Raw genomic sequence first — 25,320 nt, 5'->3', positions numbered from 1 at the left:
CCAATGTGCCCATAACCACATAGTACCTTTGAATAGAGGTGCTGAAAAATTTCACATGAGTGAGCACTTGGTGCACTTTGTGTGGATTGTGATATATTTTCCCCTCTCTATACCTAAAGTGACAGACACTTTAGGTATAGAGAGATGGTACAAATTGTGGTTCCACAGACCACAGTTGTGCCACCCCTTGTGGTCCACAGAAAATTCTGCAGGATCTCTGAGAAGGTGAACTATCTCTTTGTGTGTGAGTCACATTGCGGAAAAAAAGATAAGTGCACTGGTCACACTATTTGTAAGAGTTAAATTACTACAGTTTTTTTTTTCTCCCCATGGCAATTTTGGAAGCCAAGATATAAGTGGTTATGCATTTGCCTAACTATCACTATCCAGTTTGGATATTGATAGTCAGGTAGATGGATTTTTAATTTTATTTTTTAAATCTGCTTACTTCAAATGTTATGGGGGAAATTTGAAGGTAGGTTATAAATATTTTTGTTTGCTGATTGCAAAGTTCTTTTAGCAAGAACAATAAAACAAATGAAATTTCATTTTGAACCTTGAGTATAACTCTCATATATATATATATAATTTTTAGTTATCCAGAAACTCATGTGAAGCCTGATGGGAGCTAGATAAACAAAAGTTTACTGTATTTTATAAGTATTTTTATACAGGGTGTGATCAATACGTTTGAGGACTGAACTAATATTTGGGAAGTGATGAAGCTAAAGACTCTTTGGATGATCTCCTTTGAAGTAGTCTTCTTGACTCTGTATGTAACAATTTCAGTGCTCCTGCAACTTCTGGAAGCATTCCTAGTGGATTCTGTTGGAATTGCTTATGGTTTATGTTTCATGTTTAGAATAGTTTCCTTAGTTGCAATCTGTTACAAGAAACAAACAAACAAACAAACAAAAAAAAAAAATCACAGTGCAGGTTCATGCATTCCTTTTTCAGCTGTTTTCTCAGAACAGCATTCCCCAGTCACTGTACAATGCTTTTCATAAATTGCTTTCAATAAATTTATAATACCTAATCCCCTCTGAGTCAAAAAGAATACAGAGGAAACAAAGTGTGGGTCAGCACATTTGAACAAAAAGATCCTGAGATATGAGAAGTCAATGCTCTCTGTGACCATCAGTGAAGATGCAAGGCACAAGCTTGGCTGAAAGCATTGCATTGCATTCCAAAGTCTTGTTAAAATTGATTGGTATGACCCATAAATTTAAGGCTGAGCTGGACAAGTATTTGGAACAGAGGGGTGAAATGGGGGCGTTTTTTTTTTTTTTTTTGGCTGATTCTGCATAAGCTTGTTTTCTTGCATCACATGCCTCTACTAATGCTAATAAGAAATGCCAGTTTCACAAGCCCATTGGATAGCCAACTGTCAGTCACTCCCAATCAAATGTGAGCAATTGAATCTGGTTTTGAAGTTGAATGGCAACCAGAGTGAGAATCATCTTTAACAGACAAGCAGCCCTCTTTATACTTTCCAGTTCCTAAATGGCAGCACACAGTGTCTTTTCCAAAAAAGTATTTTTAGTATTTTGTGAATTTCTTTTCATTGCTTTTTGCTGATCAGAATCAAAATTTGATGCAGATTTACTGTTTATAAAATTTCTCATTTCAAAATTCAGTGAAACAAAAAAAACACCTATTGTGTTAAATCTGGACTAACTGCAGATTAGTGGCTAAATCATGTATTATTATGTCTAGATGAGTCACCAGGAATATTGAGATGTCACAACTCTACAACAACACAATTTCAGCATACAAAGTTAGTCACCAAACATTTTTGATCCACACCTCTTAAACCTTAAATAACCTTAAATAAATATTACATAAGAAGTTGAACATACTCAGTGCTACGTATAAAGCAGATTGCAGATGTTAGCACGTATCTTGAACTGATCAGTGATCCTGTGCATATTTGCTTGTTGTTTAGTCCCTGACTTTCTAATATTTGCACCTGAAAAAAAAATTTCATTGATTAGTTATAGTGATATGATTAGTTATATCGCTATAATTAATGTTTAGTTATAGCGATATGATTAGTTATATCGCTATAAAACTAATGTTTAGTTATAATGATATGATTAGTTGTATCACTATAATTAATTTGTAGTTATAGCGATATGATTAGTTATATTGCTGTAAACCAATATGATTAGTTATAGTGATGCAGTAACAAAGGAAGTGGACAAAAATTCTACTTAAATTTTTTGCATCATATACTTAGATTTTAATAAATTCCACGTGAAGGGCTGCAGTATTAATCAGATTGGTATAGCATTAGGGACAAGTTACTGATATGGATAAGAGGATAGTTGAAGATAGTAGATGTAGAAAATGGGGGGGTGGTTATAAATGATCACTACTGCTATTGGACCAGTATTAATAATGGAGAAAGAGAATAACTGAAGTTCTGAAGTGTTAGCACATGTATTTTTGAGTATAGTAATTTCCAATTGCTATATTATCTGTGTTAGGCTCTATAACATTGTGAGTTTCTTTAAGCATAACATTTAAAAAATAATTTTTAATTTCTCTTTCCTGTTTGCTGCCATAAATATTACTTTTGTAGAAAAGTTAGTTTTATGAAAATTGTTTTATTCTTTAAATTTTTTCTTTTATTAAATTTTCTAACCCCATTTTTATTGTACCAGTTCCCCACGAATGAATGAGTTTGGTAGGTTTGTGAAGATTTATACATGTAATTACCATTTGGGGAATTGTAGTTACAAATTAAGGTAAGATGAAGGAAAGATTGAGTAGCAAGAACTGTTTTACATTAGTTTAATTATCATTTTGGATTTCATTTTGCTATTCATACAGGTAACAAAGAGAGAGAGACGAAAGGGGAGTAAAATTTATGAAAGTTTTGGGGAATGTTAAACTGAAAAAATCAGGATAATATTTCATTTCTTTGTTTACTTGATATTAGTGAAACTTCTTTAGGCATGCCCCAGCCAGTTTTCACATCGGAGTAACTTGCATCCATGGATTGACAAAAATCGCAATGAAAATGCGACACGAAATGAAATATGTAGCAGCAACACATGACGCAATCAATACCCCTATAGTGTGGCCACAGTAACTCACACGCTTGTCGCAGTTACGTTTTAAATTGCTATATCTCAGCTTTCAGCAGTGTGCTTCTAAAAATTTAAAAACCAAAATATTTCTTTCGCCATTCTCTACCATACGTCATAAAAAATTTTGACAGAAAAAAATTTATAATTTAATATGCTGAAGACTAATAGTGAACGTTGTAGGGTGTATAGAGCACATATACTTGCAATGCGACCACTGAAACCACCTCCATTGAGTACAAAGGAGAGATCTGTAAAAACTTTGTGATAAACTTATAAAATAATTGTAAAATATTAAACCACTGTAATAATTGTAAAATGTTAAACTACTGTAATATTGAAATAATAAACATTTCAAAAGATTCTAAAGATGTTTCACTTAACTTCCACTATGCGTGCTCGGCACGAACACAATTTTTTTCTCATTTGATCCAAATAAATCAAGTACTTACCACCCAAGGCCACGACTTTGGAATGGCTTTTGTGCCTCCTACTATCCCATATATTCCTGAACTTATCTTTGGCCTCTGTCTGGGATCAATCTGTAAATTAGGTCTGACACCACAGTCTAAAGAAACAATAGAACTTACTTTTATGTTTGTTAATACAATGGCAGCACTATACAATATAATTGATTTTATTGAATGATAAATTGTGTTTCTTGGTTTGGCTGAACTTTAAAGTGTCCCGTTGAAAGGAATACCATTCCTATCAAGGTAGGAATAATAGAATCAGTGGTTAAAGAAGCATTGCAGGATTATTTTGAGGACTGCAGTTAACCAAATCACAACATGGATTTATTAAGGGGTTGGAGATCTTGTCTAACCAATATGATTAGTTATAGCAATGCAGTAACAAAGGAATTGGATGCAAAAATTCTACTTAACTTTTTTTGCATCATATACTTAGATTTTAGTAAATTCCACATGAAGGGCTGCAGTATTAATCAGATTGGTATAGCATTAGGGACCAGTTACTGATATGGAATAAGAGGATAGTTGAAGATAGTAGAGATAGAAAATAGGGGGTGGTTATAAATGATCACTACTGTTATTGGACCAGTGTTATTAATGGAGAAAGAGAATAACTGATTGTTAGAACAAACTTCCGTCTGATGTTGTTGAAGTGAATAGTTTAAATTAATTTAAGGTGATGGACAGATATTGTTTTTTTTTTTTTTTTTTGGTTGATGTGTAATCTTTCTTGTGTCATTTGCCACTACTAATAGTAATATTAAATTGTATGTAATGATGAGCATGATGATGAGCTATATTTCAGATGGCAGACCATAGTAATGGAGTGCTTTGTGACAAAATGTTGAATGGAAAGTGATATGTACAGGGGCATTGTCATGATGCAATGCCAATTCCTTAGAGCTAACATTTTCAGCTCTTTTTTTCTGAACACATTGTGAAATTGCTGTAGAATTGCTTTGTAGTATTCCTGGTATAATGTTTGACTATGTGAAACAGATTCGTAATAAATAAAGCTCTGAACCAAAGAACAGAATAACCAGATCATCACATTTGATTAGAGATTGTCTTGGTTTTTTTAATACTTGGAGATTGTAATGTCATCCAACAACAGCAGTTGCACATTCATAAAGATCCTGACTTGTGGACTCGCCACTGTCTGTGAACAGTGAGTATGAATGCCATAAACTTTGCTGAACTGTGTTGCATTCTGTAATCTTGTGATAAAATTAATTGACGTATACCATAAGAATTTCAGTAGCAATCTTGCAGATAAGCTCCGCATCAACATCTATCATTCCTGATCAATGGCAGATGATTAAATGATTGGTTTTTGAAGTTGAAGAGCAATCAGAATGAGGACCATCCTTGATAAGTGGTTCTCTTTGAACTTTGTGAACTGTTGAAAATTCTTTGAGTGACACATATCACCTCCGAAAGCTGTTTTTAACCTTTTGTATGTTCTGTTGCACTTCCCTCATTTGAATAAAAATTTGATGTAAATTCATTGCTTAGTAAAATAGCTCCTTTTAAATACAACAAAACATCTATTCAGTGCATACTAATTAAGACTAGCTGTAGATAAAGTATGATTCACATGTTTACTCTGTCTAAATGAACATGCAGTAATTTGCAACTCTTTTTTGACAACACAATTTCAAGATAAAGTCCCAAAGCTCTTTTTGATGACACTTTGTGTTACCACCAATAAAAATAATTTTCAGCTATTGGCAACCTAGTAGGAAGTGTTTGTTCTTAGTAATTTAATTTTAATTATAAAAAAAAATTCTTACCTTGCTTTGCTTGTCCTTTAACAGTGAAGAGTAAATTAAATACTACTGTGAAAATCAGAGTGAAGCTGAAATGGAAACAAAAATAAAACACTGAGTTTATTTTGTTATTGTTAAAGAAAAAATTTTTAAAAAAAATTGAGTTTATTTTATTAAGTTTTATACTAGAAGGTTGTTTTTCAGCCTTCTTCTTCTGGTGACCACTTTTGTGAGTTAATATAAATTCTTAAACATTATATGACCATTTATTGTTCATAACAAGTTAGTCATTAGTTCAAAGTTCCCTTCTTTTTTTTGAAACTATCTTGTTATTAACTTATTTTGGTATATCATGATTCCCTAAGATAAGTCAGAATGAGGATGTCATGACTGCAGTATGTCTATCTTGGGCACAAGGCTGGAAAGCGTGCATGGAATTAATAAATATAGAAGTCCCTGCACCAAAACTTGGGGCACTCCACTAATAACATTTTTCCATGAAGAGCAGTGTCCATTAATATCCACTCTCTGTCTTCTTCTGTCACTCAACCATCCCTTTATCCAGATCACTAACTTGCCTTTAATGCCACAGTGCTCCAATTTATACAGCATTCTTTTACGTGCAACATTCTCTACCAATTAATATAATTTGTAGAGAATGAAAAGGACCTGGGGTTAATTGTGCAGGCAGATATGAAGTCCTCTCAGCAGTGCAGACAGGCTGCAAGATAGCTCATGGTGTCTTGTCAGTGATATACAGGAATTTTTCTAGCAGGGATAAGGAGGTGATTATTCCCTTGTATAAGGCAATGGTCAGGCCACACCTTGAGTACTGTGTACAGGTCTGGATGTGTCATTTCAAGAAGGATGTAGAGCTGCTGGAACGAGTACAGAGAAGGGCAACAAGATTAGTGAATGGAACAAAATGTTGCTCTTACGAAGAAAGGCTTAAGTTTTGCAAATTACAGAGTCTGGAGACTAGGCACCTGCTAGGCGATATGATTGAGGTGTATAAAGCCTTGAATGGTTTGAGCATGCTCAATGCTGATGGGATTCTTCCTCTTGCTCAGAATAATCACCTGAGAGGGCATAAATTCAAATTGAATAAAGACAGATGTAGGATAGATGTGCAGAAATTTGCCTTTAGCTAGTGGGTGGTTGGTTGGTGGAACAGACTTCCATCCCTTGCTGTGGAAGTTGATAGCCTAAATAAATTTAAGGCTCAGCTGGACAGGTATTTCGAATGAACGGAGGGGTGAAGTGGAAGTGTGTTTTTTTTTTTTTTTTTTTGGCTGATGCTGTATAACCTTGCTTTCTTGCATCATATGCCTCTACTAATGCTAACAATAACAAAAACCCTTTCCTGTGTTACTGCATCATAGTATCCAATTAGATAGATCAGACAAGATCACACCTTAACAAATCCATGCTTTGACTGCAGTTTAATTGCATCCCTGTTTCCGGCATCCCCACCCCCCATACTTCTCCTTCAACCCATGCACGGTGCTAGGTGCTGTAGGTTTTAATGCCTTTCGTGTTTTGGATTTTCATAAAAAAAAAAAAAAAAAAAAAGGTCCTGCATTACTTCTTTAACCAGTTACTCCATTATTTTCCCCTGGAACAGAGGTTGAGCTAATAGGCCTATAATTACTCATGTCACCTTTTGATCTCCCACCCCTTGTAAATTGAAGATACATTTGCACATCTCCAGTCCATAGGGATCCCCCCTCCTGTGAATCCAAAGATACTCTCATAATTATGAGTCAGAGTTTACTTATTTTATCGCTGCCTCCATTAATATAATTGGATAGATTCCAACTTCCTTACGTGGGTTTTTTTATGTTTAGCTTCATTTCTCTTCCACTTTCCTCTCAATTATCACAAATTCATTTAGCTCCATCTTAGAGTTTGATAGAATTCTGGCATGCCCTTCCCTAAAGAGCCCTTGTGTGAATATAAATGCAAAATACCTCTTCAATTTGTCAGCAACCTGAGCAGGATCATCATCAGTTAATCCATTCATATCTAATTGACCAATGTAATTCAAACCCTTCCTTCTAATATTAATGTAAGCAAAGACGTAATTGCTCCTTTTCTTTGCATTCTTTGTCAGACTTGTAATCTGCCTTCTTGGCTAACATCCTTTGTAGTTTGATTGCAGCCTAGTTTTTACCATTGGCTCCTGTGTCACCTTATATTTTATATGCATTCCATACAGTTTTCTGCTCAAAAAAATTTCTCTGTTTTTCTGCCAAAAATTTCATCAGTTCATCTCACATCCATTTAGGTCTATGCCTTAAACAGTATTTCTTATTTGGTATGAAAAGCCTGGTAGCTTTTGCAATTACTTCCCTTAATGCAATTACTTCCCATTTCGAATTTGCTGTTGACTGCATAGAGTTTAAAACTGTCTGAAACCATGTATTCACCCTGACAAAAGCAAAAGCTCCCTTCCCTTGACAATAGTTATGTCTAGGTAAATCCCACATCATTACATTGTGATCACTGCCACTCCTCACGATGCCTTTTATCTGTAGAATTTTAATGCATGAAAAATCACTGCTAATAATCAGATCAAGAATATTGCTTCCTCTTCCTGCCTCTTTGACATGCTGCTATAGAAAACAGTCATTCACAAAAGTATTGCTAGCCACAAGTTCCAGTCAATATCAGGAAAGTTAAAATCCCCATTCCAGGCCATTGCATATTCCAGTTGAAGCAGTGCAAGAATCACTTTTGATGAAAGTTATTCTTGCACTTATTGGGCTACTGTGTCACCTGGTATTTTCCAGTTGCTCTAGTTAATCTATTAGTCTGTGTATGCCCCTCCCAAGCTAGCAGTTTTCTGACCCACCTAACTTTGCACGAACAGCATCAGCAAATATCCTTGCACCACTTCAATTTAAGTGTAGTTCTATCCCTTTAAAATCAGTCTCTTGTTAACAAACACAGACCATGCTGGGAAAAATTTCATCCCATGAGCCTTGCACAGTCTCTAGGGCTGAATTGATTGACAAGGCTCTCAACATGCATTCCCTCTTAATGTGTCAGCAGAATTTTAGATACTTTCTAATTTTAATTCTAACTCGCGACTTTTCCCAACATTTCTCTGTACTTGTTTCCTTACTCAATGTCATTAGTGCCAACCTGTAAACTGTATCACTTTTCAAGCCCTTAAAGGATATCTCCTCTATGACATCTATTTTTGCCATTTCCAGACACCCTGGTGCTATTCCACACCAGGCAGGGTGTGAAATAGCACCAGGGTTGTGAAAATATATTGTGCAAATTATTTGCACAATATATTTCCTGTTCCTTTGACAACTATCTCCTGTGGAACCACCATATTCTGCCTTGGGGATTGCCACTGGGTTGCCTGATGCACAATTGTAAGCTCTTATGTTGAGTTGGGTATATGAGAGTTTGGTGTGCCTCCCATTTTTACTCTTTCGAAAACATCCACCCTATTCTTCAAGCATTCGTAAATGCCAATCAGAATGCCAAGCTTGCATCCAAATTCCCCATAATCTTTGCATTGAATACACACAAAGGCACCATTAGCTGCATCATGTCCCATTCCAGATATAGCTCATTTTTGCCGTGATTCGTAAGAGAATGAACACTTCAGTTCTCCACAAAGTCATAGCACTCCTGCTACCTTGAGCTTGTTTTGCTGCACTAGTCTGAGGTGTGATTTCCATTTAAATTCAGTTTAATTTCAGATACTACACTAAACTAATGTAACTTAAATGTGATAATATGTATTATGCTATTATGGTCATAGAGTTTTATATTAGTTATTGCCCCTTACTAAGAAAAGGAATTCCCTGGATAAAAAAAAAAAAAAAACCTAAGAGCTGCTTATTTACCACAAACAGTACAATTGCGCCACCATGCACTACACTACTAGTTATGTGATACTATATTTGCATCAAATCGTATGTCTTTTGGTAATATTTCTTCTGAATATGACCTCAGGCAGTAGGATTGTTAGCATTGGCAGTGGCAAACGATTCAAGGGGCCAGCTTATATAACAGCCAAAAACAAAAAATCCCATATCAAGATTGGTAGGGAAACAAAAGGATATGCAGGTAAAGGCTGCAGTTCTGCAAAAAAGATTTTTCTTCCAGGAAAGGCTTCATTTTGCAAATTGCAGTGCCTGGAGATTAGGTACTTATGAAGAGATCCGATTGAGGTGCTTATGGCTTGGAACAAATCGACTAAGCTTAACCAATGGAATCCTTATTGTTACTCAGACTACACATGTGAGGGGGAACATAAACGTAAACTGACAAAGGATGGTTCCACGATGTTTCGGATTGTAGAAGAACCTGTTTGCAGATGGACATGCAACCCATGAAGGGATGCACCTGTTCGGAAATAATATGCAGGTAACATATGACATCCAAATATTGCTTCCTTGGTATCAAGGGAGCAAAGTGTGCCGTAAAAAGATTCCTCACACCATTACACCACCACTACCCACCCATTTAATTGGTATCTGCTAGGATAGGTCCACAAATTCATATCCTTGGGTAGCACATAAATCGCCTTCATGTCCACACTGGGTGGGAAAGACTTGAGTCCTGTGTCATTGACGAGAGGGATTTTTATGGTTTATAGGCCTTTTCACAACTTGGCTGAGTTAGTTGGTCTCAGGTGAGAGTAGTATGTTTTTTCCTCTCTGAAACTGGTTTTTCATCCAAAAACAAAGTCTATCTCAGAACACAGACAATGTACACAGAGCAATATGGCCTTAGTTGCCGATGCTCTTAAAACCCTACTACAACAACAGATTCATACTGGTTTTTTTTTTTTTTTTCCTCCCTCTTTCTGGTCTGCCATTAGCATAAAACTGCAGGCATGAGGATTTGTCTGACTGTTCCTGTACTGTCCAGTGTGGTTTGTGAGACCACATTAACTATGTGTCTCCTTGCGTTTTTACTGACGAATGAATTATTCCAGTTAGTTACTGGCTGCAATACTCCTTTCATGAAAGGGTTACATTTTAAATGATTGGCTATCACTGTTGAAATGGGTTATTATTTTATTGATTGTAGTCTCTGTTTTCCTGGCCAATGAAGGCATAACCTCCATTGGCCTCTCACATCAAATTGTATACTGCTGTGCAAAATTTAAGGAGCAGTCAAGTTTTCACCTGTAGCTTCTCATAGGAGTGGTCTGGATATGGGGAAAGCATACCAAAGGAACCTCTTGAGGTACAGAAATGAAACAAAGAACAACAGAAACAAAACAGTGACTTTATTCAAAAATGGAAACAGCACTGGCTGCCATGATACAGATGCATCGTTATTGTTATTTGGTTTTTTAGGAGCATTAGCAACTAAGGCCATATTGCTCTGGGGATATGCAGTGGTAATTCCCTGACCTTTCCGCATCCTCCATATTTGGTGGTCACGGGCTCGAACCCCGATCTAATCAAGAAGAGCATGCTACGCACTGCTGCTCCTGCCCACCTGGCTACGGAGGTGCCTACAGATGCATCGCTGACAAAGATGGAACAAAGGGAAGAGGTGGTCCTCAGTAGGAGATATGGCAACCTCTAATGTTGATGCAGGCTTTGCACCACCTGTCCACACTCAGAACAATGTTGATAAATTCTTGCATTAACCCCAGGGTCTCAAATCTGGTGAGTATGGGCTTGGCACACCCAGGATCCTGAGCTGGATATCATCATTCTTCTATTTCTTGGTGATTCCCTTTTACTTCTCTCTCTCTCTCTCTCTCTCTCTCTCTCTCTCTCTCAGGGTAGTTCAGATTTTTTTTTGCCTGGTGCAGCCACAGCCTCAAGCTTCCTTGCACCGTAAGACTAATAATAATAATAACATCGTACATTCCTCTGTCAGCGCCATCTTAAGCTGGTGAACATTTTCTGGTGGGTATGGATGTGCTGCTAGGAATCTCCCCAGAGCATCCCATATGTGTTCGATGGGATTTAGATCGGTCGGAACGGGCAGGCTAATCCATGCGAACAATGTCCTCACTTTCCAAAAGCATATGACAGCTGCAGTGCAATGGGGTGTGGCGTTATCATCTATAAACACGAACTCGGGGCCAATGGCACCTTGGAACAGACACAGATGGGGAAGGATTACCTCAGTATAGTAGCGTGCACCAGTTACAGTACTGCCTTCCACTATCTGGAGTTGTGTACGTCTATTCAAGAAAACGCCTCCCAGACGAAAACACCTCGACCGCCAAATCGACCCCTTTCAGTGATGTTTGTGGGGTGATAACGTGTGCCAACCTCTCACTAGGTTAGCTGAATTCCAGAATCGCTGCTGAGACTGAATCTACTCTCATCACTAAAGAGTCCCTTAAGTAAAGATTTTGTGGTTGTAACCTTTAGAAATAGTGTTGGTCGTTAAGATTTGCACATTCAGTGTAGTTGAGCTGTTTCCAGTTACAGGATCTCTATTGGCTGAATGTTATTTGGTTATTGGGCCACTGTGTACATGAAACACAGCCATACATGAAATGGCCAAAGCAGATTATCAGCTTAATTCAATAGGATGCAATATTTGCACTGAATTGCGTAGCACACACATACACACAGGATCCCCACATATCTACTTTCTCTTTACCATATGGTATGAACATGTGATGCTGTTAATAAAGTATAGTTCCATATCATGAAAAGGTACATTTCCCAAATTGGCTGCCCAATGCAGATGAGGAATTTTTATGGTCTTTTTCCACAACGTGGCTTAATCGATCTAAGGCCAGCGTAGCGTGGTTTTGCTCCTCGAAAGTTGGGTTTTAGATCCAGCAAATACCACACAACACAATTTACAGGCATACAAATATGACGCAATATGGTCTAAGTCACTGATGGATCTAAAACCCACAACAGTAACGGTAGCAGTTTCTGAAGAGTCTAAATGCATTACAATGAAAGTTTAACTTTCGGTGAGTTTTTCACAGAAGCGATTATTATGTCCTGTTTGTTCGATTTAATCTCCTTCCCTTGGCAGCACACTATAATTTCGATACAATACTAATTCTGTCCAAAGTGACCAGCAGCATGGTTAAGTGTTCCAGTTTGGTAACTGCTTTACCACTTTTAATACCGAAAATTAATTCAAAGCACGCATTTATAGTTTTCATCCCGATCTGTATGCTAATTATTTAGCATTTGCATTAGTTGAGGCATATGATCCAAGAAAATAAGCTTATAGAGCATCAGCCAAAAAAAAAAAAAAAAAAAAAAAACACACCTTTCCATTTCATTGGCCTCTCACATCAAATTATTTGTCGTACAACATGATAAGTTTGAGGGTGGCAGCCTATCCATGGAATCCTTTATGCAACAAACTCTGCCTTAAAAAATACGAACCTTTATTCAGTTGAAGGAAGGGGATTTCGTTGTCAAATAGGCTCTCTCCAGCATTAGCATTACCATTAGTAGAGGCATATGATGCAAAAAAGCAAGCTTATGCAGCATCAGCCAAAAAAAAAAAAAAAAACCGCTCCCATTTCACCCCTTGGTTCGTTTCAAAGTACCTGTCCATCTGAGCATTAAATTTATTTAGGCTATCAACTTCCACAACAAAGAATGGAAGTCTGTTCCACCATCCAACTACCCGCTGACTAAAGGCAAACTTCCGCACATCTATCCTACATTTGTGTATTTTCAATTTGAATTTCTGCTCTCTCAAATGATTATTTTGAGCAAGAGGAAGAATTCCAACAGCATTGAGCGTGTTCAAACCATTCAAGGCTTTATACACCTCAATTAGATCATCTCGCAGATGCCTAGTCTCCAGACACTGTAATTTGCAAAATGTAAGCCTTTCTTCGTAAGAGCAACCCTTTGTTCCATTCACTAATCTTGTTGCCCTTCTCAGTACTCGTTCCAACAGATCTACATCCTTCTTAAAATGAGGATTTCAGACCTGTATACAGAACTCAAGGTGTGTAGGCCTGACCATTGCCTTATATAAGGGGATAATCACCTCCTTATCCTTGCTAGAAAAAGTTCTGTATATCATTGACAAGACACTATGAGCTACTCTTGCAGACCGTCTGAACTGCTCAGAAAACTTCATATCTGCGTGCACAATAACCCCCATGTCCTTTTCATTCTCTACCACTGTCAGTGTAGTACCACAGAGTTGATACGTCTCTCTGGGGTCGCTGCTTCCCATATGTAGTACTTTACTTTGTCAATGTTAAACTTCATTTGCCACCTCTCACCCCATCTCAACTTTTCTAGATCATGTTACAGCAGCGTAGTGTCATTAGTATCCTTAACAACCCTGCCAACCTTCGTATAGTCTGAAAACTTGGACATAAAGCTTGATATACCATCATCAATATCATTTATAAATACAGAAATCAATGGACCCAATACTGAACCCTGAGGGACTCCACTAATAACATTAGTCCACTGCGAGCAGTGTCCTTTGATTACCACTCTGTCTTATCCCACGCAACCATCCCTTTATCCATAGCAGCAATTTGCCTCCAATGCCACCAATTTGTGCAGCAGTCTTCCATGTGCAACAGTATCAAAAGCCTTTCTAAGATCCAAATATATGATATCAAAGTTATTCCCTGCATCTAGTTCCTTTGTGACCACATCATAGTATCCAAAAAAATTGGTCAGGCAAGACTTTCCCTTAACCAAACCATGCTGAGTCCGAGTTATAATTGAAGTCTCGTCTAGATGATCGTGCAGTGCTTCTTTAACCAGTGCCTCCATTAATTTTCCTGGAACAGAAGTTAAACTAACAGGATGTAATTACCTGTGTCTCCCTTTGATCCTCCTTTGTGGATTGGGGTCACATTTGCACATCTCCAGTACATGGGTACCTCACGTGAGTCCAAAGAAGCTCTCTTAATTCTGGCTAACGGTTTGTTTACTTCCTTTGATGCCTCCTTTAATATAACTGGATAGATCCCATCCACCCCGGGTGTCTTTTTTTATGTTTATCTTCAACAATTTCCCCTCCACTTTCCTCTCAGTTATTACAAAATCATCCAGCTCACTGCCAGAGTTTAACTCACCTCTGGCATTCCTCTCCATGAATAACTCCTCATGGGTGAATGTAGTTGCAAAATACTCATTTAGTTTGTTAGCCACCTGAACAGGATCATCAACAGTTGAACCATCAATATCCATTGGACCAATCTGATTCATCACTTTCCTTCTAGAGTTTACATAGGTAAAGAACTCTTTGTTGTTTTTCTTTGCATCCTTTGCCAAGGATTTCTCATAATCTGCCTTTGCCTGCATAATCTCCTTTGTGATTTGGTTACAGATCAGCTTATATCTATCACAGGCTTCCATGTCACCCATTAATTTATATGTATCCCATGCATTTTTCTTCTCTGCCACATGTCTCATTAGTTCATCTGACATCCATTTAGGCCTAAACCTTGAACAATATTTCTTAGTTGGTATGTAAAGCCTAGTAGCTTTCAAGAAAATTCTTTGAATGCTTCCCATTTTGAATTTGCGGTTGGTAACATCATCAGTTGGTCCCAGTGTATAGAATTTAAATACTGTCTCAGACTACTGCAGTCACCATTACGAAAGCAAACACTCTTCCCGTTACACCCTGATGGTAGTTACCTCTTTGAGTAATACCACTTCAGCACACTGTGATCACTGCTACCTAGTGGTTCCTTTATCTGCAGATTCTTAATGCATGAAGAATCACTACTGATGATCAGATCAAGAGTATTACTCCCTCTAGTTGACTCCCGAATATGCTCTTGTAGAAAACAATCATCCAATAAATCCACAAAAGCCTTGCTATTGTGTGAGTGATCACCCCACAAATTCCAGTCAATATCTGGGAAATTAAAATCTCTCATTATAAGACTCTCTGATTTACTGGCCCATTTTATTTCCCTGTACAGTATCTTATTGTAGTCATAAGAGTAATTAGGCCTATAACACATTGCTACTCTCAATTTTGATCTCCCGAAGCTTATGTCACGCTAAACTGACTCGACACTGCAGTGTCCAGCGATGCCATTCGACATCGCTGGACGTTGGGGTGTACACATTGTATACCCCAACTTCCAGTTCTGCATTCCTTATATCTGTGTGACACCACGTCTCTGATTTCCTAACAATATCTGCTTTTGGTATTCTGAGCAATATCTCAAATTCATCAAATTTATTTACCAAACTCCTAGCATTGGTGTACACGCAAGTATACATGCACCTGTTCGTATTCTTAGCTACCCTAACACAACCCATGTGTTTACTTGTACCACAATGACTCCTAGCATGCTCTCAAATATCCTGCATCTTGTTTTCCAGGCTGCTGCTCATTCTAATATCCCACACATTCTCAACAGGATGGAGATCAGGTGAATGTAGAGACCAGGGAAGGTAATGGAATCCGTGTGATGTTCTCCGAATCATTCTTGCATGAAGTGCTATTCCATTATCATCCATAAAGTGGCCATCACTTTCTGTATAAAAGTTTAACATTAAAGGGTGTAGTAGATCTGATACAAAATTCAGATACTCCCTGGATGACATTCGACTTCCTTCCACCGGTATCAACGGGCTCAGTCCCTGCCAACAAAACATTTCCCATACTATTATACTACCTCCAGGTGCTTGAGTTGTCTCAAAAAGGCATGCAGGTTCTTGCCACACTCTCTGCCTCCCATCAGTGCAAAACAAAGTGTATCGTGATTCTTCTGATCACATGACTTTCTTCCATTGTTCTGTTGCCCAATCACGACGTTCTTGGCTCCGTTTGAAGTGGATTTTTCTTTTTCTCTGAGACAGGTGGCTTCCGAATAGGCAGACGACTGCCAATACCCATTTCTTCAATTCCATGGTATGAGTCGAAATAGGGAAATTACCATAAATTTACTATAAAATTACCATGTGGTAATTACATCAACCGTTGATCTAGGGTGTGTTCTTGTTGTCCGTCATTGGGAATTGATTGCTAATATGTCATGATTTCCGTTATTGATTTATTTTAGTTTTAAAAAATATATGTACATTCCTCAGGACAACAATGTGCTATAAAGGAAAGTCAGTTGCAACAGCTTAATGTTAACTAAAGTCACAAGTTCAATTTTCTGGCCACCTGTTTACATTGCACAGAGAACTTCATATCTGCCCGTATTGTAAATGCCAGATTTCTTCCTGCCTCTATTTTTTTTAATTCAACCTCAGCCAATATATGTTATTTTTGGAGTTGTTGTTCCCTAAATAAAGTGTAAAGTGTGTTGATGTCTAGCGACACCAGAGGTTTCCCCCATCTCCATGTCGCTTACATTTTGGGTGTGCCAGTTTTCTGAGAAAGCCAGAGATTTAAAAGTGTGTGGGTATTGAATTTGTGTTATGTCGTGTACCGTTGTTCATCTGGTCGTTTAGACGCTGATCCCTGCTGAGACCCAACGTTGCTCCACTTACGCTCCGTGGAGGCAGACCAGGAACCCAGTCGACTAATTTTACTCTGGCAGGTCCTGGCCCCCAATTTCTGGAGATTTCAGCTGCTAGGACTTAAAAATATATATATAATATGTACATACATGTGTATCTTCAATGGCGTGGGATGATATCGCTTAGATGTAAAAAGGCCAAAAGTGGGCGTTATTAATTTGGGGTTGTTTAAGGTTTTGCTGTGGGGCATACACTTGCGTAAAGATAGAGTGGGGGGGGGGGAGACTGTAGATTGGTGGAGTAAGGCAGAAATATGGGGACGATAGAATAGGCGACCCCAGTAGATCAGTGAGGCATGCCCATGCCTCACCAGAAGGAAAGGAGGGGCGCCCCTACCAGGATTTATAGAGAGTCAGGCTAGGTTGCCCAGCTCAGATCGCCATGCGGCGTCGGCAGCTGAGCTGCGTGTCACACACGTCAACATCAACTCTGTCCGAGTTGTCGGTCCTGGAACAGGAGCAAGGATCCCTTTGTTCCAGCTACGTGAATATCTTCAGATCCTGCTTGTGATTCTATCTCGTGGGTGTTCTTATCATAAAGAACCAGTCTTCTTTAGCAACGGCCGATAAAGACTATTGCTAAGTACTCATTCAATTCAAATAAGCACATCAGCTAGGTATCTAAGGCTTTCCCACACCAGTACCTGAGGGTGGGATCTGATTCCTTTTTTTTTTTTCTATTCACTTATATGAAATACTTCTTGTCCCCATGCTTTGCTCTCTTAATACTCAGCCTTGGCCTCTCTAATCTTAGATGTGGTACTGTTATAGATCCACACGTAGCTGTTGTAGGCTTCAGTACTTTTTCTTGCTCTGTAACTTTCCCATACTGTCACTTTTCTGCTATATTACACTAGTCTGTTCCTTATTAATCCATTTCGGCATTCTCCACGTCCTGTATTTTCTTAATGGTCCTATATTTTCTTAAACTTCTGTGATTATTTAAAGGTATTCCATAATTCTAATGTATTCGTCCAATTAATAAATTATTAATATCAATTTATTTTCCGAAGAAATGTCCCTTTACAGCTATTGGCACCTTAAAGTGTCAAGTTCCATTTTCTAAAATTAAAACCCTTGCCTTTACCTTTAACTTCTGCAACCACTGACTTCATCTTCAAGCTAACGATTCGGTGATTACTACTTGCCAATGATTCCTATACTGTAACCCGTGTGATGTCATCTGATTCCGATGATGAGATCTAGAATATATTCTTACCCCCTAGTATTTTCTGTAACATGCTAGTACAAGTAATAATAATCTGGTTTATTTATAAATTTTGTCCCCATGGTGAGCTTCCCTTACCACTTATTGCAATCAATTATGGAAAGATTGAAGTAGCATTAGCATTAGTAGAGGCATTTGATGCAAGAAAGCAAGCTTATGCAGCATCAGCCAAAAAAAAACAAAAAAAAAAACTAACATAAATAAATAAAAATAACCACTTCCACTTCACCCCTCTGTTCTTTCGAAATACCTGTCCAGCTGAGCCTTAAACTTATTTAGGCTATCAACTTCCACGACAAGGGATGGAAGTCTGTTCCACCTACCAACCACCCGCTGGCTAAAGGCAAATTTCCGCACATCTATCCTACATCTGTCTTTCCTCAATTTGAATTTATGCCCTCTCAGGTGATTATTCTGAGCAAGAGGAAGAATCCCATCAGCATTGAGCATGCTCAAACCATTCAAGGCTTTGTACACCTCTATCAGATCACCTCGCTGGTGCCTAGTTTCCAGACACTGTAATTCGCAAAACTTAAGCCTTTCTTCGTAAGAGCATCCCTTTGTCCCATTCACCAATCTAGTTGCCCTTCTCTGTACTCGTTCCAGCAGCTCTACATCCTTCTTGAAATGAGGCTTCCAGGCCTGTATACAGTACTCTAGGTGTGGCCTGACCATTGCCTTATACAAGGGAATAATCACCTCCTTATCCCTGCTGGAAAAATTCCTATATATCATTGACAATACACCATGAGCTATTCTTGCAGCCCGTCTGCACTGCTCAGAGAACTTCATATCTGCCTGCACAACCACCCCCAGGTCCCTTTCACTCTCTACCACTGTCAGTGTAGTACCACACAGTTGATACGTTGCTCTGGGGTTGCTGTTTCCCATATGTAGTACTTTACATTTGTCAATGTTAAACTTCATTTGCCACCTCGAAGCCCATCTGCTCAACCTTTCCAAATCCTGTTGCAGCAGCATAGTGTCAGTAGTGTCCTTGACAACCCTGCCAACCTTCGTATCGTCTGCAAACTTGGACATTAGGCCTGATATACCATCATCAATATCATTTATAAATACAGAAAACAATAAAGGACCCAACACTGAACCCTGAGGGACTCCACTAATAACATTAGTCCACGATGAGCAGTGTCCATTGATTACCACTCTCTGTCTTCTCCCCCTCAACCACCCCTTTATCCATAGCAGCAATTTGCCTCCAATGCCACACTGCGCCAATGTGTGCAGCAGTCTTCCATGTGCAACAGTATCAAAAGCCTTTCTAAGATCCAAGTATATAATATCAAAGTTATTCCCTGCATCCAGTTCTTTTGTGACTGCATCATAGTATCCAATCAAATTGGTCAGGCAAGACTTGCCCTTAACAAAACCATGCTGTGTCCTAGCTATAACTGAAGTCTTGTCTAGATGATCCTGCAGTGCTTCTTTCACCAGTGCCTCCATTAATTTTCCGGGAACAGAAGTTAAACTCACAGGTCTATAATTACTTGTATCAGCCTTTGATCCCCCTTTGTGAATTGGGGTCACATTTGCACATCTCCAGTCCATGTGTACCTCCCCTGAGTCCAAGGAAGCTCTCATAATTATGTCTAAGGGTTTGCTTACTTCCTTTGCTGCCTCCTTTAATATAACTGGATAGATCCCATCCACCCCAGGTGCCTTTCTTGTGTTTATCTTCAACAATTTCTCCTCCACTTTGCTCTCAGTTATTGCAAGATTCTCTAGCTTACTGCTAGAGTTGAATACACCTCTGGCATTCCCCTAGCTGAATAACTCCTCATGTGTGAATGTCGATGCAATATATTCATTTAGTTTGTCAGCTACCTGAGCAGGGTCATCAACAGTTGACCCATCGATTTCAAGTGGACCAATCTGATTCATCTCCTTCCTTCTAGAGTTTACATAAGTAAAGAACTCTTTGCTGTTTTTCTTCGCATCCCTTGCCAAGGATCTCTCGTAATCTGCCTTCGCCTGCCTAACCTCCTTTGTAACTTGGTTACAGATCAACTTGTATCTATCATAGGCGTCTGTGTCACGTGTTAATTTGTATGTATCCCATGCATGTTTCTTCTCTGCCATATGCCTCATTAGTTCATCTGACATCCATTTAGGCCTAAACCTTGAACAATATTTCTTAGTTGGTATGTAAAGCCTAGTAGCTTCCAAGATAAGTTCTTTGAATGCTTCCCATTTTGAATTTGCTGTTGGCAATATCATCAGTTGATCCCACTGTATAGAATTTAAATACTGTCTCAGTCCATTGTAGTCGCCTTTACGAAAGCAATACCCCTTCCCTTTACCCCTAATGGTAGTTACCTCTTTGAGTAACTCCCACTTCAGCACACTGTGATCACTGCCACCTAGTGGTTCATTTATCTGCAGATTCTTAATGCATGAAGAATCTCTGCTGATAATCAAATCAAGAGTATTAGTCCCTCTAGTTGCCTCCCGAACATGCTGATGTAGAAAACAATCATCCAATAAATCCACAAAAGCCTTGCTAGTGTGTGAGTGACCAGCCCCCAAATTCCAGTCAATATCTGGGAAATTAAAATCCCCCATTATAAGATTCTCTGATTTACTGGCCCACTCTATTTCTCCGAACAGTTTCTTATTATACTCATCAGAGTCATTAGGCCTATAGCACACTCCTACTCTCAATTTTGATTTACCTATGCTTATGTCACACCAAACTGACTCAACACTGCACTGTCCAGCGATGTCAACTGGCTTCACTTCCTTGGATTTTATGTGTTTTTTAACTAATAGCATAACCCCTCCTCCCTTCCTTCCTGTCTATCCTTTCTGTAGACGTTGTACTCCCCAAATTCCAGTTCTGCATCCCTTATATCTGTGTGACACCACGTCTCTGAAATCCCGACAATATCTGCCTTTGATGTTTTGAGCAATACCTCAAATTCATCAAATTTATTTACTAAACTCCTAGCATTGGTGTACACACAAGTATACATGCACCTGTTCTTTTTCTTAGCTACCCTAACACAACCCATGTGTTTACTTGTACCCCAATGATTCCCAGCAGTCTCTGAAATATCCTGCATCTTATTTTCCAGGCTGTGGCTCATTCCAATAGAAGCAGTGCAAGAATCACTTTCACCTCTGCCAGTGGCTACTGTTAATCTATTAGTCCTTGTATCCCCCCCCCAATCTAGCAGTTTTCCGACCCACCTAACACTGCCTCGATAGCATCAGCAAACATTCTTGCACCCTTTCTATTTAAGTGTATCCCATCCCTGTAGAAGCAGTCTCTCCTGTTAACAAGTACAGACCAGGCTGAAAAAAATTCTACCCCTTGAGCCCTGCACAATCTTTCCAGGGCCGAATTGATTGACAGGGCTCTCATCATATACTCCCTCCTATCGTGTCTGGGCAGAATTGCAGACACTTTCAACTTCAACCCTAATTCACGGCTTTTTTTCATCAATGACCTGTACTTGTCAAGTAATTCCGCCGGTCTCCTGCTCTTAATATCATTAGTGCCAACGTGTACAACTATATCACCTTTTGTGCCCTTAAAAGATGATATCCGCTCTACAACGTCATCAACTTTTGCCCCTGGCAGACATACCCTGGTCCTGTTCCATCTATCCTTTTTACAAAGCATGTTTCCCGTTTCCCTGACAATAGAGTCACCAACAACTACTAGTTCCTTTGCGACCAGCGCATTCTGCCTTGGGGGTTGCCGCTGTGTTGCGCGATGACCAAGTGCAAGCTCTGGAATTGGTGTGGGCAGCTGAGAGCTTGATGGGCCCCTCACTTGTAATCCTTCGAGGGCATCCACCCTGTCCTTCAAGCTCTCATATAGGCCCATAACAACGCTGAGTTGTCGCCTTATCTCCTTACACTCCTTGCATCGCACACATGCAAAGACATCCCCCATGGCAGTATCATGTCCCATACTTGACTGCTCCGCAAACATCAAGCAAATAGTGCATCTTAAAAGGCTGTGATTCAGAGGACAACTGCCCCCCTCAGTTCTCCCCTGGGCCACAGCATTCCCATTAGCTTGAGCCTTTTGCTTTGCTGCTCTGGTTTGAGTCATGATTTAGATTTACTTTCAATAAAATTTCAATTTCTGTACAAAATGCATCACATAAGTTTGAAAGTGACCATACTCTTCACATCCTGTAGTCTCTTGTTTACTCCAACTCCCTTTACACATCTGCTGCCACCACACAGAATCTATGCTGTCTGATTTAACTTTTGAATCAGAAAAAGCTCTTTTACCGCTCTTGCTGCCTTTGATAACAAGCATGACCCGTTGCCCATTCTATTTTCCCTAGCTTTCCTAAATTCATTATACGAGGGCTGTTCAATAAAGAATGATTATATATATATATATATTTTTTATGCCTTTATTAATCATTCATATCTTGCTGGTCCTTTTCAAACTTATGTGATGCAGCTTGGTTTGTTCTTAAATTGCGCTGCTCAGCTATAAATAGCTAGCAGTACGGTTCTTCCATAAAAATTATGATCATTCTTTATCGAACAGCCCTCTTACACACCACAGGGGAACCAGTGTCCTCAATATCCTGGGAGCACCACCACGTTTCTGTTAGTCCTATTATGTGAGCGTTAATTGTCCTAACCAGGAGTTCGAATTCAGTCAAGAGCAAGTGCGGACTCCCTACAATTGCGGACCATGCTGATAAAAATCGTCCCCCCTTCCCCAAAGCATTGCAGAGACTCTCAAGTGTTTATTTAACCTTCAAGGCTTTCAGCATATAAGCCCTCCTATCGTGTCTGGGCAGAGCAGCATACACATATACATTTTGTCCTAGCTTGGGGCATTATTTTTATCTGAAATGCTTGCTGGTGTATTGTTCCGGTCGCTATCGGAACAGCATGTTCCGATGTTTATCCAACAAATCGCCATGTCATGTTTGTTTAATGTCGTTAGTCCTAAAATGAATAATAATACTCTCTCTCTGTTTACCCATTTCACTTAAAATCTGGCAATCTCTTGGTGATATCATTAATTGTGTTCCCGGCAAACACACCTGGTTCTTGTCCACCTATCTTGGTTACAAAAATATTACCTGTTTGCTTGACAATAGAGTCTCCCAATAAAACTAAATCTTCAACTAGAGCAGTATGCACTTGACTATTCTGTTCTTGGACCCGAATCCGGGATGACGAGATACTTGAGTCCCCTATGAACTTCCAGTTACATTTTTTTTTGGTCACTGACCTACAAACAAAAGAAAAATGGTCAGTTTAGGTCAACTGACCTAAACTGATCTTATATACCATGGTTTATACAACAAACGAACTCATGCCTCAAATCGGAAATGCCCTCAGGCATTTTCGTCTGAGTCTAGTGCTTTTGGACAATGTATTGAAAGTGGATCTTGTAACGATTACTATTTAGGTAAAATTTGAGCTTAAGACAGATTACAAAATTAAAATTTAGAATATATTAGAGAATTTCAATTAACAAAGAAATTAAAAATTAAGAAATTTAACCGTTATTTAACGCTATTTTTAATATTTATGTGCGCCAGACATCAGACTGTCTGTCCTGGTTGTACCTAGGCTCATTGCCTTAATTGGACTTACACGGATCTCAAATAATACAAGCTACCACCAATTCAGCTGTAAAGTCGTCTTCACGAATATCATCTAACGACCAACCCGACTGAGTTATATGAGATCTCTCTCAGACACTCTACTTATTTTAATTGGTTAGTTGATTACCAAAGTTATAAACTTAATGAGAAAGAATTCTGAACATTACGAACTAAATCAAACTCTTACCTGAACATCTTCGGAGGGTGCTTTTCCATAAATGACTTAAGCTCAATTTGTCACTCCTCTACCATACCTGCTCATTATGGCTGTTGCAATTCCCTACCAAGAAAACCTTATTTTAAGCAATGCTTCCGCGTTCGCGACCGGCCTTGGTTTGTCGTCTTAAGCTTGAATTAATGCACATTGACCTGCGGTAGCCGTCTGTTGGGCTGTACATTGGTGACGTCAGGAATTAGTATACTAGGGGAGATGTCAGCAAGGTACTGCCCACAAACAAGTCAGACTGCAAACTAAGCGGGACAATGTAAGCAATGAACTAATGTTTAGTTCATACTGCTTTTTACAATGGTTACAGTCGTGTTCAAAATGCATTTTGACCCATTTTCCACTAGTAAACATGATAAAAGATAACATGAAAATCGTGGATACTGGAGGCAAGGTTGCATCTCACACGTGCGTTGCCTAAATGCTTGCTCGTGTATTGTTCCGGTCGCTATCGGAACAGCAAGTCGTGCCCAGACTTTTTCTAAAACCGGAAAGCAACATCAAAAGAGCGAAGAAAGACTGGTTGGCCAGAGAAGAAAATTAGGAAAAGAATTTATGCAATGCTAATTACTGAATATTAGGTAATCTATTCCATTGGACTGAATAAAATCTTCCATGAAATACAACATATCTCTACTTTTCACATAATGATCTAGAAATGTTAAAATCCATGGGCACAGTTTTCACAGTTTTCACTGTTCCCAACAGTGTTCACATTTTATTTGTTCTCGATTTTATAGTTTTCTGTGCATTTTTGTTGGATACTTGTATAAAACTGTTCTGGACATAAATCTACAAGTGTAAACGCACCTTAATGTGACAACCTAACGATAAATCCCGTTGGAAGTCACAACGCCTTTCTGGTTGTTCAAATCAGACTCGTCTACTATATTCCTTTGATCCACTATTTTTAACGTGGACTTACTTGCTTTTATAACTATTCCTAACACGTCGATAACATGAATGATTCATTTTTATAAATTCCCAGAGATGTCCTGGTACTTTCGGCAATGTAATATATACGCAACAAATTTACTGCTATATGCAATAAATGCAAAATGAAAAGATTGCCAACTATTTATATAAATATTAATCAGTAGAGCCTATATCAGGGACAATAATATTTCTGTAGTGGTGTACTGAATTCATTTTGGCATGCAGTTAGATTCCTGCAGTCCTAAGTTATAAACCAGAGCACGGTTTTACCGTGCTCTGGAATCTAAGGTACCATTGGAGAATTTTTGAAATCGATCCAGACGAAAAATACCTGTTGATTATTAAAAAAAAAATGGATGAGTTTGAAGTTTGGAAATTCATCTGAGGGAATTCATCTTGAAATTAAGCTGAAGTAAGCATATCTATCCTTTTGGAAAATTTTGAGCAATGTCTTTGGATTATGCCACTTGAGATCTTTGTTTTCTACCAGTGGTAGAAGGAAAGTCGGGTAGTAATGGCAAGTCATCCATGATAA

At 38.7% G+C, this 25,320-nt stretch overlaps 1 protein-coding gene across 1 annotated transcript in view; it reads right to left on the bottom strand.

Annotated features, from left to right (window-relative positions):
• LOC150083861 (clotting factor B-like) overlaps nt 1-23,965 on the bottom strand; it is a 29,067-nt gene extending 5,102 nt beyond the window's left edge. The window contains exons 1-4 of the mRNA XM_090375819.1: nt 23,811-23,965; nt 5,359-5,423; nt 3,545-3,660; nt 1,860-1,969 (exon numbers count right to left, since the gene is read on the bottom strand). Of these exons, the coding sequence (XP_090231945.1) occupies nt 1,860-1,969; nt 3,545-3,660; nt 5,359-5,423; nt 23,811-23,839 (320 nt within the window). The 5' untranslated portion in view covers nt 23,840-23,965. The remainder of the gene's footprint in view (nt 1-1,859; nt 1,970-3,544; nt 3,661-5,358; nt 5,424-23,810) is intronic.
• Between the last annotated feature and the right edge of the window lie 1,355 nt (nt 23,966-25,320).

The sequence above is a fragment of the Mastigoproctus giganteus genome, chromosome 6, assembly GCF_048544385.1.
Source record: "Mastigoproctus giganteus isolate SK-2022 chromosome 6, ASM4854438v1, whole genome shotgun sequence".
In the NCBI taxonomy this organism is placed as follows: domain Eukaryota; kingdom Metazoa; phylum Arthropoda; class Arachnida; order Uropygi; family Thelyphonidae; genus Mastigoproctus; species Mastigoproctus giganteus.
The sequence above is the reverse complement of the archived record's forward strand: the minus strand, read 5'-3'. Positions and strand labels throughout refer to the sequence as shown.